Below are 11,874 nucleotides of genomic sequence, written 5' to 3'. Positions count from 1 at the left end.
ATGTATCTCTCAAAATGCTCATTAATGACAGCTACATTGTTCATAAATAACGAGAATTTTTCAATCTAAATTATGTACCTAATCAAAATTATTTTGTTTATTTTCATTACTACTTTTTTAAATTTTGACTAATAGATTTTTGATTTTATTGGCTCAATAAATTTATCAGTTTGTCAATTTTCCAATTAAATTAAGAAAAATAATTATCTCGTAGTTTATGAAATTGATTGTTTCATTCCCTCCTTTTTATGATTATCGTCAAACGATTTCGATCTATCTGAACCCATAATGTGGATATAAATCAATGCACATGTATTCATTTATTCATCATTTTTAATTTTATATTGGATCTTGTTTTTTTTGATTAGTAGTGTAATTGTTGTTTCAAAAAAAATGGATAAATCTTTTTTCGAAACATCGTACATTAATGATGATAAAACATGTGCAACATTCAAGTTTTTCTTTGAAGATCATACGTTGGCCAATGTTCTAAGGTTAGTACGTTTTTTGGTTCATCCAATCAATAAAAGTATTGACTAAAGAAGTTTTACTTTTTTTTGTTTTAAATTTCCCACATTCAATTTAGAAATCAGATACTGGAGAATCCAAATGTTGAATTTTGTGGTTATTCGATACCGCATCCAAGTGAAGAATATTTTCAACTACAAATTCAAACACGTAACAGTTTGAATGTTTATGATGCCCTGTTGAATGGTTTTGAAGAGCTATCCAAACTTTGTGATAAGACAAAAAAATTATTCATAGAAGCTGTTGATAAATATAAAATTGATAATAATATGTCTTAACATAATAAATATATTTTATCTCATAAGAAAGATTTTTTTTTCAATTATCTAATTTAAATACATTCATGCATGCATCCAGTAGCTGTTAGATATTGTTGTTCATTGATTGATTATGTTTGATTATCATTGAATTGCATTCACTTGAAAAGAGAAAATTGGTCGATATGAAACCAGAAAACAGGATGGTTAGTTTGTTCATTAATTCATTCCAATATTTGTTTATTGATACATTTGTCGTCGACATATCGATTCCACCTAAGGAAAAACATGGAATCACCGAAATCACCGTCAAGAAAATACTTCGAAGGTAACATCTATATTCGAACACCTTTGGTCGAATCGATTGAACTTCGTAAATATTGTGCTGGCCGCCAGGTTTATCTAAAAATGGAAAATTGTCAACCATCTGGTAGTTTTAAATTACGTGGGATATCCAATCTTTGCAAATATGTAAGATGTTTTTGATTGTCGAAATTTTAAATTGACAAAAATTTAAACCAGGCCGTATCGAACGGATTTACGGAGGTTGTATGCCCATCTGATGGCGATGCAGGACTAGCGACAGCGTTTTCGGCAATGAAATTACAAATTCCTTGCCACATTATTGTTGGACGTAAAACACCGATGGCTCTTTGTGATGCCATGAGATCTTATGGTGCTACATTGGAACGATTTGGCGATACATGGGAAGAGGCAAATAAGCATGCAGTCGAAACGACAACCAATACGAAGACTGCGTTTTTGGTTCATCCATTTGATCATTTAGCTGTTTGGTAATAGATGTTAGGTTTGTGTTTTGAATATCGATTAAACTAATTATACATCGTCAGGCAAGGACATTCAACTATTATCGATGAGATAGCTGAAGATCTTGATGGGCAAGCTCCATCGATTATTGTAACTTGTTGCGGTGGTGGTGGATTAATTTGTGGTCTTGTTCAAGGTATTCGACGCCATGGTTGGGAGAAACGAACCAAAATATTGGCTATTGAAACACAAGGAACGCATTCGTTTAATTTATGCGTAAAAGCAGGTGGTAAACGTGTTCGATTGGATGAAATAAATTCGATTGTTCATACTTTAGGCACTTATGAAGTTTGTGAACAAGTTGTGCAATATTTTCGTGAATGTAATCCACCGATTTTATCACGTTTGGTAACCGACGTTGAAGCTGCCGAAGCTTGTATTCGCTTTGCAAATGATCACCGATGTTTGGTAGGTTTAGCTTCAGCAACTACGATGGCCTCTGTTTATACTGGCATCGTCGAACGGATATTGACAAAAAATGAAGATCTACATGAAACGCTTTATGATCGACGCGACGAACAAGAGATGAATGAAACAGAAGGCCCGATCGTCATTTTGGTATGCGGTGGGGGTGAAATAAGTCTTAATATTATTGAAGAATATCGAAAAATGTTTAGTTTAAATAAAATTTGAAATTTTTGATCTTTTAGTTATATGAAATAAACCTTCAAAGTAATTTATGATAAGAACAATTTACATACATAAAATGCATAAACTCAAAAAAATGAATCTCTCGAAATAGAAAAAATTAAAGTCAATGTCTTATCATGTTTTATCAGCAATGCAATGATTGATGCAAGCGTTAAATTATCATTTTGTTGACAAAATGGAACGAGCCTTTGACAAATTTTTATTTATTTTTGCTTTCATGTTCATCTTGCTATATCCATTGATTCAAAATGAATTCGCCAAAATTAGCAACAAAACAAAATTTTAATGGTAGTATCTATGTTCGAACACCATTGATTGAATCCGTTCCACTTCAAAAACATTGTGGTGGTAGAAAGGTTTATCTAAAAATGGATAACTTACAACCATCAGGCAGTTTTAAATTAAGAGGAATAGCCAATCTATGCAAATATGTGAGTGATTGTCAATTTAATGCGTTTTCAACTGAAATTTTCCGTACGTCAATATGCAGGCTTTATCGAATGGATACACTGAGGTAGTTTGTCCATCCGGAGGTAATGCAGGCTTAGCAACAGCATATGCAGCTATGAAGCTAAACATACCATGTCATATAATCGTTGGGCAGAAAACACCTAGCTTGATTTGTGATTCAGTTCGCGAATATGGAGCTACCGTAGAACGTTATGGAACTGTTTGGGAACAGGCGAATCAATATGCAATTGAAACGACAATCGATTCGAAGTCAACATTTTTGGTGCATCCATTTGATCATCAAGCCTTATGGTACTATTTCAAATAAAATTGATATCGAAATTGCATTGACATAGTTTAATTTTTACAAAGGCAAGGGCATTCGACCATTGTTGATGAAATAGCCGAAGATCTTGATGGTGAGATACCATCGATTATCGTAACATGTTGCGGAGGCGGTGGTCTTGTCTGCGGTATTGTTCAAGGCATTCGACGTCAAGGTTGGCAAAAATGTACTAAAATCTTGGCCATGGAAACCGAGGGAACTCATTCATTTAATATATGCGTCAAAAATGGTGGACGTAGAACCCGACTAGATAAAATTACTTCGCTAGTCAGTTCTTTGGCTGCGAATGAAGTTTGTGAACAAGTTGTGAAATATTTTCGTGAAAATCAACCACAAATTTTGTCACGTTTGATTACCGATGCTGAAGCAGCCAAAACTTGTATTCACTTTGCAAATGATCATCGATTTATAATTGGCTTAGCCTGTGCAACTTCGATCGCTGCCATTTATACCGGAATCGTCGAACGAATCCTTACAAAAAAAGAAGATCTTTCTGAGAGTTTATCGGATAAAAAAGGAGAACCTGAGATCAATGATAATAAAGGACCTATTGTAGTGATTGTGTGTGGTGGATGTGAAATTTCTCTTAATCATTTGAAAGAATATAGAGATTTATTTGGTTTACATGATATTTAAATGTAAATAGGAAAAAAAAACTAAAAAAAAATTCAATTTATAATTAAATTTTCAATTTGAATTTCCAACTATTTGCACCCAAGCGATTCTCATTTCGCGTAGGTCATCTGGTTGCAGACACTCAAAAGTCGAGTAAAAACGAAAACATCTTCATGATTATCTCCGGTGTTGAGAATAATTGTGTGGGTCTGTGTGCAGAATGATTAATTTACCACGTTTCGCAAAATATCTAGACCGATTGTCCTCGGTCAACAATGCAGCCAAATGTCTGGCACCAACATTATCAACTGTGAATAACTCTTCGTTTGAGCAAAGGCGTTATGCTAAAAAATGGTATCCAGACAAACAATTCTATCAAGAATTTGAAGAAGAATGTTTTTTAGTTGATCATGAATATCGTGGAAAACTTTCAAGAAATGTTACGAGAGACAATCCTCAGATGCGATTTCGCAACATTGTGATTAATTTTGGTCCTCAGCATCCAGCAGCACACGGGGTATTAAGATTGGCTTTGGAACTTCGTGGGGAATATGTAGTTCGTGCTGATCCACATATTGGTCTTCTTCATCGAGGCACCGAAAAATTAATGGAATATAAAACCTATACACAAGCTTTGCCATATATGGATCGGCTTGATTATGTATCAATGATGACTAACGAACAATGTTATGCTTTGGCAATCGAAAAAATGCTGAATATTAGAGCACCTAAACGAGCACAATATATTCGAGGTGAACAGATGATTGCTGCTAATTTGAAGTAAAATAATAACTCAATATTTTGTTTACAGTTTTATTCGGTGAGATAACTAGGATTTTAAATCATTTGATGGCTATCGGCACTCATGCTCTTGATGTTGGCGCATTGACTCCATTCTTTTGGCTATTTGAAGAACGTGAAAAGGTCTGTATTTTTCGCTTGATGTTTTGAATTGAATTCTAGCAATTATTCAACAGTTGATGGAATTCTATGAACGAGTAAGTGGTGCCCGAATGCATGCTGCATATGTTCGTCCTGGAGGAGTGTCCCAAGATTTACCAATTGGTCTTATGGATGATATATACAAATGGGCATTGAATTTTGTTCAACGCATTGATGAAATAGAAGATTTGCTTACCGAAAGTCGTATCTGGAAAGAACGTACTGTTGATATTGGTATTGTTTCGGCTGAAGATGCTCTAAATTTTGGCTTCAGTGGTGTCATGTTAAGGGGTAGTGGAATCAAATGGGATCTTCGTAAAACTCAACCATATGATTCGTATGAAGAATTTGATTTTGATGTACCTATTGGCATTAATGGGGATTGTTATGATAGGTAATTTTTTCACGTGAAAATTGAATTCAATTCATTATTTTTGACTTGTAATTAGATATCTTTGTCGAATGCACGAGATGCGTCAATCAATCCGCATAATCAACCAAGCATTGAATAATATGCCGTTAGGTGAAATCAAAATCGATGACAACAAAATTGTGCCACCAAGTCGTGCTGAAATGAAAAATTCAATGGAAGCTCTTATCCATCATTTCAAATTGTTCACCGAAGGTTATCAGGTTCCAGCCGGATCTACCTATACTGCTATCGAAGCTCCGAAAGGCGAATTCGGATTGTATATCGTCAGTGATGGAACATCTCGTCCATATCGATGCAAAATCAAAGCACCTGGATTTGCTCATCTTGCCGCTCTCGATCATATCGGTAAAAATCTTTTTCTTGCCGATATTGTCGCCATTATAGGTACACTGGACATTGTGTTTGGTGAAGTTGATAGATAGACAATTAAAATTATTTTGTGTTGTATAAAGTGGGATATATTAAAAAGCGAATTTTGTTTAATTATTAAAATAGTTTTAATTATTACTTTTATAAACAATTTTAAAAAATGATTTTTAACATAACACAAGGTCTAGAAAACTTCTTTTTTAAAAACAAAATCATTTTCACTGCATTTTTGCCTCAAATATCCACTTAAATCGGGTCGACCACAATAGAAAAATGTTACTTTGCCACGTTTTTGTTGTCGGATATTCTGAAAAATACCATCCCATTCTGGTCGACCAAAACGCCAATTGATCATACTGTTTGAACGGTCGATTATTGATGAACCTTTTGTCCATTGATCAGAATATGCAGATTTTTCACCATCTTTATTCGTAACGTACATATGAATGTCAAAAAACCGATCATCTTTGATCGAAATCGTCGACTGTTGTTCGACCAAATCAGACAACATCTCTACAAACCATTCAAAGCTTGTTTGATTCCGATTGATCCAAATGAAATCAACTTTTTTCAAATTGTTTATATGCCGAGATGGTACTCGTTCGGTCCAACTATGTTTACATAAAGGACAATGGCGAGTTTTTTCGATATGTCGATACATGATACTCTGAAGAATCGATGCGAATGGAGTTACACCGATTCCGGTTGCGACCAATACGGCGTGTTCGCTTTCAAAAATGTTGGATGAAGGAGCACCATAAGGACCATCCAAATGAATCTTTAAAGGTGATTTGAGAAAGACCGCATTTGTTTGAACATCTTTATGAATATTTTTCAATAATGCTAAAGGTTTTTGAATATGATTTTCGGATACATGAGTTTCTGACGCAGATTTCGGGGAAATCTGATTCAATTCAATGGTTACCATACCACTGCCAGATTCGGATTCGTTATCGGAATTTTCGATGCTAATCTGCTTCTTGATCTTACCACAGCCATCTTCGTCACAGTCTTCTGGAACTGGAAGTATCATTGTACGTTTCTGTAGTGAATTGCCAACATTATGAACTTTGTGATCGAGTGCGTGATCACAATTCACATCAAATTTGTTGATTTGATCAGTATTTTTAAACAAAGGGTGGAAATCCAGACATTTCCATTCCTCTAACATTTTTTTCAATGTCAAAGTTTTAGCATGATCAAAATGATCGTATAATCGATTAGTCCATTCACCGACAGCTCGTATATGCAAAGTTAATTCTATAATGATTATATCAATTTTAAATTTCACAGATAAACATATAGACTCCTACCTTTGTCCTCAGGAGCCGAACTTATGGTCATTGGATGCCATTCATATTTAGTAATTGATGGCACCATCATGTAGATAAAATCACCGGGAACAAAATGAAAATACTTTGGCTTTCGTATAATTAAACGTAAAACACGCGATGGTAACATTGTTCCTTCGATCACATATGTTTGACCATGATAATATTTTTTTGTTCGATAATAGGCGGAAATTTTTTCGAATAACAAAAATATCAATGGTGCTGTCAACCAATGAAGAGTTGAACTAGCATGCAAAAATAGGACCAGAATGTAGAATACATAAAGCTTGTGAGAGTAATAGAAAATCTTGATAACAAATTTTTAATGTTAAATTGAATTGATATCAAATGATTGATGGGGCTTACTTCGAAATTTCCTGTACGACGAACAAAATTCATCGAAAATATTAACATGATAACCAGTAGGAGGACCAAAATCCAACCAGTGAGACATGCAGAACCGTAAAACCATCCGATACCAAGATTGACTGATACAAGGAAGTCCCAATACGAAATTGTAGTTATATCTGTCAAGGCGAGAAAATTATAAAGATGTGCAAGCGTATGAACCAATGAAAAAAATGCGATAGACCATCCGGTTAATTTATGAAAATAAACGAAATGATCCAAAGGTAAGTATCGTGCCAGACCAAACGATCGAACATAGCTGATTGATTTTCGCAATATTAAAACTATGATCAAACCGGATTGCCAATAGATTGCGATAGCGGAAGCACGAGCAAGGGCCAATGCAGTTGTTGTGTCCGCATATTGGCCGAATCGATAAATAAACAATGATAATGTTATTGCAATGTATGTGATTGTAAAGAAAAAACTTTGCAAATTATTACGAATATAGCCCCAACGAAGCTTATGAAACAACAAAGTCATGATTATAGTCAAACGAACAATTAATTTTAAATTTAAAAAACAAAATGAATAAATTTGAAAATTGAAAAAATAGCATTTATTTTATTTTAAGTTTTTTTCATCTTTCTTTCGATTTGATATGAGTATGAGTGAAGAAAAAATCCAACTTGAATCACATTAACTTGACTGGGATGGCGATGATGATGATGTGGACGGTTTGATCGGCTTCAACGATTGTTCCATCTGTTTGATTCGTTCCAATTCATAGGCATAATTTTCATCTTTTTTCTGTTTCAATTGCTGCAAATATTCAGCACGTTTTCGAAGATCACGTGTCTGAGAAGTTAATGTTGACATTTCTTTCTGAATATTGCGTAATTTTCTTAAATAAATCTGCATCTCGGACATTGTTTTATCAAATTCATTTAGCTCAAATAAATTGTTATATCGTTCATTTTCTTCTGATAATAATTTACAAAGGGAAACATGATGAGTAACAACTTCGTCGATTAATCGTTGGCTCATTTTAATGATTTAAGAATTTTTAAATTCTGTATGGCGTTATTTGAACAAATGCATGACTAAATAAAAAGCTATTTACACTTGACAGTAAATACTGGACGAAAATAGATGATTTTAAAAAAGTCTTTAAAAAATTCAAATGAAACAATCATGACAAATGATTCGATATCTAGGAATATTTTCGTTCAAAATTCTATTGGCAAACACGAAAACATTATTGCTTAATTCAGCCATTATAATGCCCATTCGAAGTTTCAATCGTCCACATTGATTACAAATAAATAGAACTCTTTGCAGATGATCATAAATTTGTTTAGGCGTTTGTCGATGATCAAACAGTTTTTCTTTCAATTTCGAATTCATAAAGACGATTTCTAAACATTTTTCATACAAAGTTTTTGGGTCGAAAGGGTATCTTTCAAATGAATAATTTTCTTGTTCTTTCCATGGATTGGAATCGATCTTGAATATACATTGTGATTCACTTTCAGTGAAATTCTGATAATTTACAAAGGGAAAAGCACGCATAAAATTATGGGAGAAATCAATTTTAGAATATTGAAAAGGAAAACGAATTATTTGATATAGTAAGGATGAAGGAAAATGTTCAATTAGATTATGATGAAAATCGAGAATATGACACTTTTTCAATCCAATAATTTCATACGGTATTAATCGTAAACGATTATGGCTCAAATTGATTGTTTTCAATTGCCGCATTTCTTGTGTAAACCACATGGGAATTTCTTCGATTTGATTATTACTCAAATTTAAATGAGCTAAATGTTTTAATCGATTCAAGGCGAAAGGTATTTTGATCAGATTACAGCCGGTTATGGTGAGTTCTGATAATTTTTTAAGCGACCATAACTTATCGATATGATGCAATCTCAGAGTTTCAACATGTTCTATTTTAACATTGACTAAAATAGGATTGTCTAATTTTTTTATCTGATTAGCATTATTGATCACTGCACATCGCGGCATTAACTTGCATTGCAAAATAGTTTCCACCGATGGTACTGCTGGCAATGGTTGATAATTTGTACGTATTTTTTCGGCTAATCTTTTGAACATATCAAAAGCTAAATAATCGATATTTTTCAACATGATCATCTTTTTTGGATTCGTGATAATAAATGTTTCGGCACGAATGACAAAATTTGATGCATTCAAACGAAATCGATCATTTTGTTTGTTACGTACAATGACCAAATAATAACAATGATCTTTTTTATTGAAACCGATACCAATTTTTGCCTGAGAATAACGATTTGGAGTGGAATGAGGATGACTAATCGAAACATCACAATCGATAATCATTATAAATCTTTTTGATTATTCGTTTTTGAATTAAATTTTTAAATACAAAAAAAAATATTTATAAAATGCGCGAAATCGAAAAACATAACATTTCACTATTTCAACATAAAAGATCAATCAATGCGAAATATGCAAACCGATGGCCATTCAAATGAGAAGAGGTGAACCCAATTTGAATGGAAACTCCTACGATAAGGTTATTTGTGTAACAAAAAAATATTTATTTGTTTGGAAATAGTTTTTATTTTTATTGACTGGATCAATCAAATACAATATCGATGAAAATAAAAACAAAAACATCTTAATAACTAAAAAATAATCATCGAATAGGTTATATCAAACAAAAATAAGAATGTGTAGAAACACATTAGAGTATGGCTGCGATATCCGGTTCAATATTTTTCGGCTCAACTGTTGGTGCATATCGTTTTATAGCTTGACCTTCTTTATTGATCAAAAATTTAGTGAAATTCCATTTGATGCCATCAAATCCAAGAAATCCATGTTGTTTAGCTTTCAACCATTTGTACATTGGGTGAGCCGAATCGCCTTTATAAATCGCATATTAGTTTGACTGATGAATAATAATTGATCGTTACAGAAACTTACCATTGACATCAACCTTTGCATACATATCGAATCGAACACCATTCTTTTTGATGAACTCTTTGATCTCCACATCACAGCCAGGTTCTTGTCCAGCGAATTGATTGCATGGAAATGCAGCGATTCGAAGACCTTTCTCTTCAAATTGATCATACAATTCATTCAATTGTTTGTAATTTGCTTTAGTTAATCCACAATGTGTGGCCACATTAACGACCAACAATGGATGACCTCGGTATTTTTCCATCGATACCTATCAATAATGATGAATAATTGAAAAGTCCTTTCATAGTACAATTAAAGTACAAAAAAATTTCAAAAACTTACATCATTACCATCGATGTCTTTAGCAGAAAATTCATAGATTGATTCTTTTGATTTCCAATCACTGTCACTAGACATTTTTCTCGTTTGATTATTGTTGAAAAAATTCGAATGTTTAAACAATAAACAGGATGATGTTAAGGGAATAATATGTTTATTATTCAAGAAGAATGATGCTGCTGTGATCAAGTCGTAATTACGAATGATTTTAGTTGCAATGCTGCTCATCTGTAATGTTGAAATACAGTCATATCTTTGTATCATAGATATTGTGTTATCTAATAACATAAAAAAGTAAAACACTGACTGGCTGGCTGGCTGAGACGAAACACTTTTTTCTATTTCAATGCGCATGCTCGAAAAATGGATGGCTTGCATTTTTTATTTATAAGGATCTTTTGATTTTTTACATAAACAAATGGCTGGCTTGCATTGGACTTGGCCTTTTGACTAAGCTAGACTTCGTCCACTTAGTGGACGAAGCCAATGGCCAATGGCTTGCAATGCTAGTTTTCACTATAATCAAATTGGTTGTCATAAAATATTGATAATCAAACTGCACATACTTAGAGAAAGATATAGATAGAGAGATACTACTACAGGTGAAACTATTGGAAGCTTTCAAATAGTAACTTTGAAAATGGTAAACAAAAAAATGCACTTGGAAAAGTGAAGAATCAACTTTTACTAATCAACTTTACCTTTTTCTTAATGGTTTTGTTTAACCGAAAAAACACACTCGAAACGATATAGTACTACGCTTATTATAGAAATTAAAATTAAAATTGCTTTCTAAATTGACAGTGCATTTTCAGTAAATCGATTGGACGGTTAAAATTTTGTCATTATTCATTTTGGAAAACGAGTCATTTCATTTTTACCGAATCCTTTTCATTTTATTTTTTTCTGTCAATCGATTCCTTAAATCATTGATCATTTTTGAAAAACCAACATTAACAAAAATAAAAACATATCGACCTTGATGATGGCATTTACACTTGTCATCATCACCATCTTAACGACAATCAAGGTTTCTCATACACGTACATCCTAAGATTTATATTTGATACATCTTTTTGTAAAAATTATCATATCAAATCCATGAATCTCAAATCAAAACCAATTCATTAATATAGAAAAATGAATTAATAAATACCTGCAAAAAAAAATATAAATTTAATCGATGATAATTTGATGATAATCAACAACTGTATTCAATTTTTTTAAAATGAGAGTTAGTAACCATCAAACAAAGGAAAGCGATATAATATTCATTTTCGGAAGTATTCATCTTACCTTTTCTGTCAATTCAAATAGTTGTCACGATACAAATCAATTTAAAATTCTTAGTGACGAAATCATTTATCGATTAAAACGCATGAATCTGAATAAAGAGGAATATTTCGAGCCTGAATGCCGAATTGAGTGAAAACAGACATGTATCCAAAACAAACGCAAAAAACCATTGAATGTCACAAT

General features: G+C 32.8%; 8 protein-coding genes across 10 annotated transcripts; 4 read left to right on the top strand and 4 right to left on the bottom strand.

Moving 5' to 3' along the window:
- The first annotated feature begins 271 nt into the window (after positions 1–271).
- LOC113799303 (uncharacterized) lies at positions 272–836 on the top strand. Its single transcript, XM_027349920.2, has 2 exons — positions 272–494; positions 587–836. Exons 1-2 carry the CDS (start codon positions 394–396, stop codon positions 804–806), a joined length of 321 nt encoding a protein of 106 aa, XP_027205721.1. The 5' UTR covers positions 272–393; the 3' UTR covers positions 807–836.
- A 106-nt stretch (positions 837–942) lies between these two features.
- LOC142646295 (L-serine dehydratase/L-threonine deaminase-like) lies at positions 943–2,262 on the top strand. Its single transcript, XM_075824808.1, has 3 exons — positions 943–1,256; positions 1,308–1,579; positions 1,637–2,262. The coding sequence occupies exons 1-3, from the start codon at positions 1,074–1,076 to the stop codon at positions 2,244–2,246; spliced, it is 1,065 nt and encodes a 354-aa protein (XP_075680923.1). The 5' UTR covers positions 943–1,073; the 3' UTR covers positions 2,247–2,262.
- Positions 2,263–2,435: 173 nt separating this feature from the next.
- On the top strand, positions 2,436–3,855 carry LOC142646296 (L-serine dehydratase/L-threonine deaminase-like). 2 transcript variants are annotated; one of them, XM_075824810.1, is made up of 4 exons: positions 2,436–2,695; positions 2,755–3,026; positions 3,087–3,698; positions 3,780–3,855. In XM_075824810.1, the coding sequence occupies exons 1-3, from the start codon at positions 2,513–2,515 to the stop codon at positions 3,694–3,696; spliced, it is 1,065 nt and encodes a 354-aa protein (XP_075680925.1). In that variant the 5' UTR covers positions 2,436–2,512; the 3' UTR covers positions 3,697–3,698; positions 3,780–3,855. The 2 variants fall into 2 exon arrangements, with proteins under 2 accessions (XP_075680925.1, XP_075680924.1); XM_075824809.1 differs by having other exon boundaries at positions 3,087–3,855.
- Positions 3,856–3,895: 40 nt separating this feature from the next.
- On the top strand, positions 3,896–5,533 carry ND-49 (NADH dehydrogenase (ubiquinone) 49 kDa subunit). Its single transcript, XM_075824800.1, has 4 exons — positions 3,896–4,427; positions 4,487–4,599; positions 4,653–5,011; positions 5,067–5,533. Exons 1-4 carry the CDS (start codon positions 3,896–3,898, stop codon positions 5,470–5,472), a joined length of 1,410 nt encoding a protein of 469 aa, XP_075680915.1. The 3' UTR covers positions 5,473–5,533.
- Nox (NADPH oxidase) lies at positions 5,506–7,708 on the bottom strand. Its single transcript, XM_027349772.2, has 3 exons — positions 7,117–7,708; positions 6,733–7,057; positions 5,506–6,679 (listed from the first exon to the last, which is right to left on the bottom strand). The coding sequence occupies exons 1-3, from the start codon at positions 7,639–7,641 to the stop codon at positions 5,604–5,606; spliced, it is 1,926 nt and encodes a 641-aa protein (XP_027205573.1). The 5' UTR covers positions 7,642–7,708; the 3' UTR covers positions 5,506–5,603.
- On the bottom strand, positions 7,695–8,256 carry Pldn (biogenesis of lysosomal organelles complex 1 subunit pallidin). Its single transcript, XM_027349909.2, has one exon. It carries the CDS (start codon positions 8,143–8,145, stop codon positions 7,798–7,800), a length of 348 nt encoding a protein of 115 aa, XP_027205710.1. The 5' UTR covers positions 8,146–8,256; the 3' UTR covers positions 7,695–7,797.
- On the bottom strand, positions 8,231–9,561 carry LOC142646294 (uncharacterized). Its single transcript, XM_075824804.1, has one exon. It carries the CDS (start codon positions 9,463–9,465, stop codon positions 8,278–8,280), a length of 1,188 nt encoding a protein of 395 aa, XP_075680919.1. The 5' UTR covers positions 9,466–9,561; the 3' UTR covers positions 8,231–8,277.
- A 123-nt stretch (positions 9,562–9,684) lies between these two features.
- On the bottom strand, positions 9,685–11,829 carry LOC113799184 (glutathione peroxidase-like). Of its 2 annotated transcripts, XM_075824817.1 has the most exons (4): positions 11,692–11,829; positions 10,399–10,623; positions 10,075–10,324; positions 9,685–10,014 (listed from the first exon to the last, which is right to left on the bottom strand). In XM_075824817.1, exons 2-4 carry the CDS (start codon positions 10,621–10,623, stop codon positions 9,833–9,835), a joined length of 657 nt encoding a protein of 218 aa, XP_075680932.1. In that variant the 5' UTR covers positions 11,692–11,829; the 3' UTR covers positions 9,685–9,832. The 2 variants fall into 2 exon arrangements, with proteins under 2 accessions (XP_075680932.1, XP_075680931.1); XM_075824816.1 differs by lacking the exon at positions 11,692–11,829 and having other exon boundaries at positions 10,399–10,621.
- Between the last annotated feature and the right edge of the window lie 45 nt (positions 11,830–11,874).

This window comes from Dermatophagoides pteronyssinus, unplaced genomic scaffold, assembly GCF_027571235.1.
Source record: "Dermatophagoides pteronyssinus isolate colony J.1.1.1.1 unplaced genomic scaffold, Derpt_VIB-CSIC_2022.12 sq0002, whole genome shotgun sequence".
Taxonomy (NCBI): domain Eukaryota; kingdom Metazoa; phylum Arthropoda; class Arachnida; order Sarcoptiformes; family Pyroglyphidae; genus Dermatophagoides; species Dermatophagoides pteronyssinus.
Note: the sequence above shows the minus strand (reverse complement) of the source record. Positions and strands in the feature narration are given on the sequence as shown.

Excerpts from the sequence above, each read along its gene's own strand:
- Nox (XM_027349772.2), bottom strand. The coding sequence starts at position 7,641 with ATGACTTTGTTGTTTCATAAGCTTCGTTGGGGCTATATTCGTAATAAT. Across the intron at positions 7,058-7,116 it reads GTCGTACAGGAAATTTCGAA|ATTTTCTATTACTCTCACAA; the intron begins GTAAGCCCCATC and ends TTTGTTATCAAG. Across the intron at positions 6,680-6,732 it reads TTCGGCTCCTGAGGACAAAG|AATTAACTTTGCATATACGA; the intron begins GTAGGAGTCTAT and ends TAATCATTATAG.
- LOC142646295 (XM_075824808.1), top strand. The coding sequence starts at position 1,074 with ATGGAATCACCGAAATCACCGTCAAGAAAATACTTCGAAGGTAACATC. Across the intron at positions 1,257-1,307 it reads TATCCAATCTTTGCAAATAT|GCCGTATCGAACGGATTTAC; the intron begins GTAAGATGTTTT and ends AATTTAAACCAG. Across the intron at positions 1,580-1,636 it reads TTTGATCATTTAGCTGTTTG|GCAAGGACATTCAACTATTA; the intron begins GTAATAGATGTT and ends ATACATCGTCAG.
- LOC113799303 (XM_027349920.2), top strand. The coding sequence starts at position 394 with ATGGATAAATCTTTTTTCGAAACATCGTACATTAATGATGATAAAACA. Across the intron at positions 495-586 it reads ACGTTGGCCAATGTTCTAAG|AAATCAGATACTGGAGAATC; the intron begins GTTAGTACGTTT and ends CATTCAATTTAG.
- LOC113799184 (XM_075824817.1), bottom strand. The coding sequence starts at position 10,623 with ATGAGCAGCATTGCAACTAAAATCATTCGTAATTACGACTTGATCACA. Across the intron at positions 10,325-10,398 it reads AAGACATCGATGGTAATGAT|GTATCGATGGAAAAATACCG; the intron begins GTAAGTTTTTGA and ends CATTATTGATAG. Across the intron at positions 10,015-10,074 it reads TGCAAAGGTTGATGTCAATG|GCGATTCGGCTCACCCAATG; the intron begins GTAAGTTTCTGT and ends CGATTTATAAAG.
- ND-49 (XM_075824800.1), top strand. The coding sequence starts at position 3,896 with ATGATTAATTTACCACGTTTCGCAAAATATCTAGACCGATTGTCCTCG. Across the intron at positions 4,600-4,652 it reads TATTTGAAGAACGTGAAAAG|TTGATGGAATTCTATGAACG; the intron begins GTCTGTATTTTT and ends ATTATTCAACAG. Across the intron at positions 5,012-5,066 it reads AATGGGGATTGTTATGATAG|ATATCTTTGTCGAATGCACG; the intron begins GTAATTTTTTCA and ends ACTTGTAATTAG.
- LOC142646296 (XM_075824810.1), top strand. The coding sequence starts at position 2,513 with ATGAATTCGCCAAAATTAGCAACAAAACAAAATTTTAATGGTAGTATC. Across the intron at positions 2,696-2,754 it reads TAGCCAATCTATGCAAATAT|GCTTTATCGAATGGATACAC; the intron begins GTGAGTGATTGT and ends GTCAATATGCAG. Across the intron at positions 3,027-3,086 it reads TTTGATCATCAAGCCTTATG|GCAAGGGCATTCGACCATTG; the intron begins GTACTATTTCAA and ends ATTTTTACAAAG.
- Pldn (XM_027349909.2), bottom strand. The coding sequence starts at position 8,145 with ATGAGCCAACGATTAATCGACGAAGTTGTTACTCATCATGTTTCCCTT.
- LOC142646294 (XM_075824804.1), bottom strand. The coding sequence starts at position 9,465 with ATGATTATCGATTGTGATGTTTCGATTAGTCATCCTCATTCCACTCCA.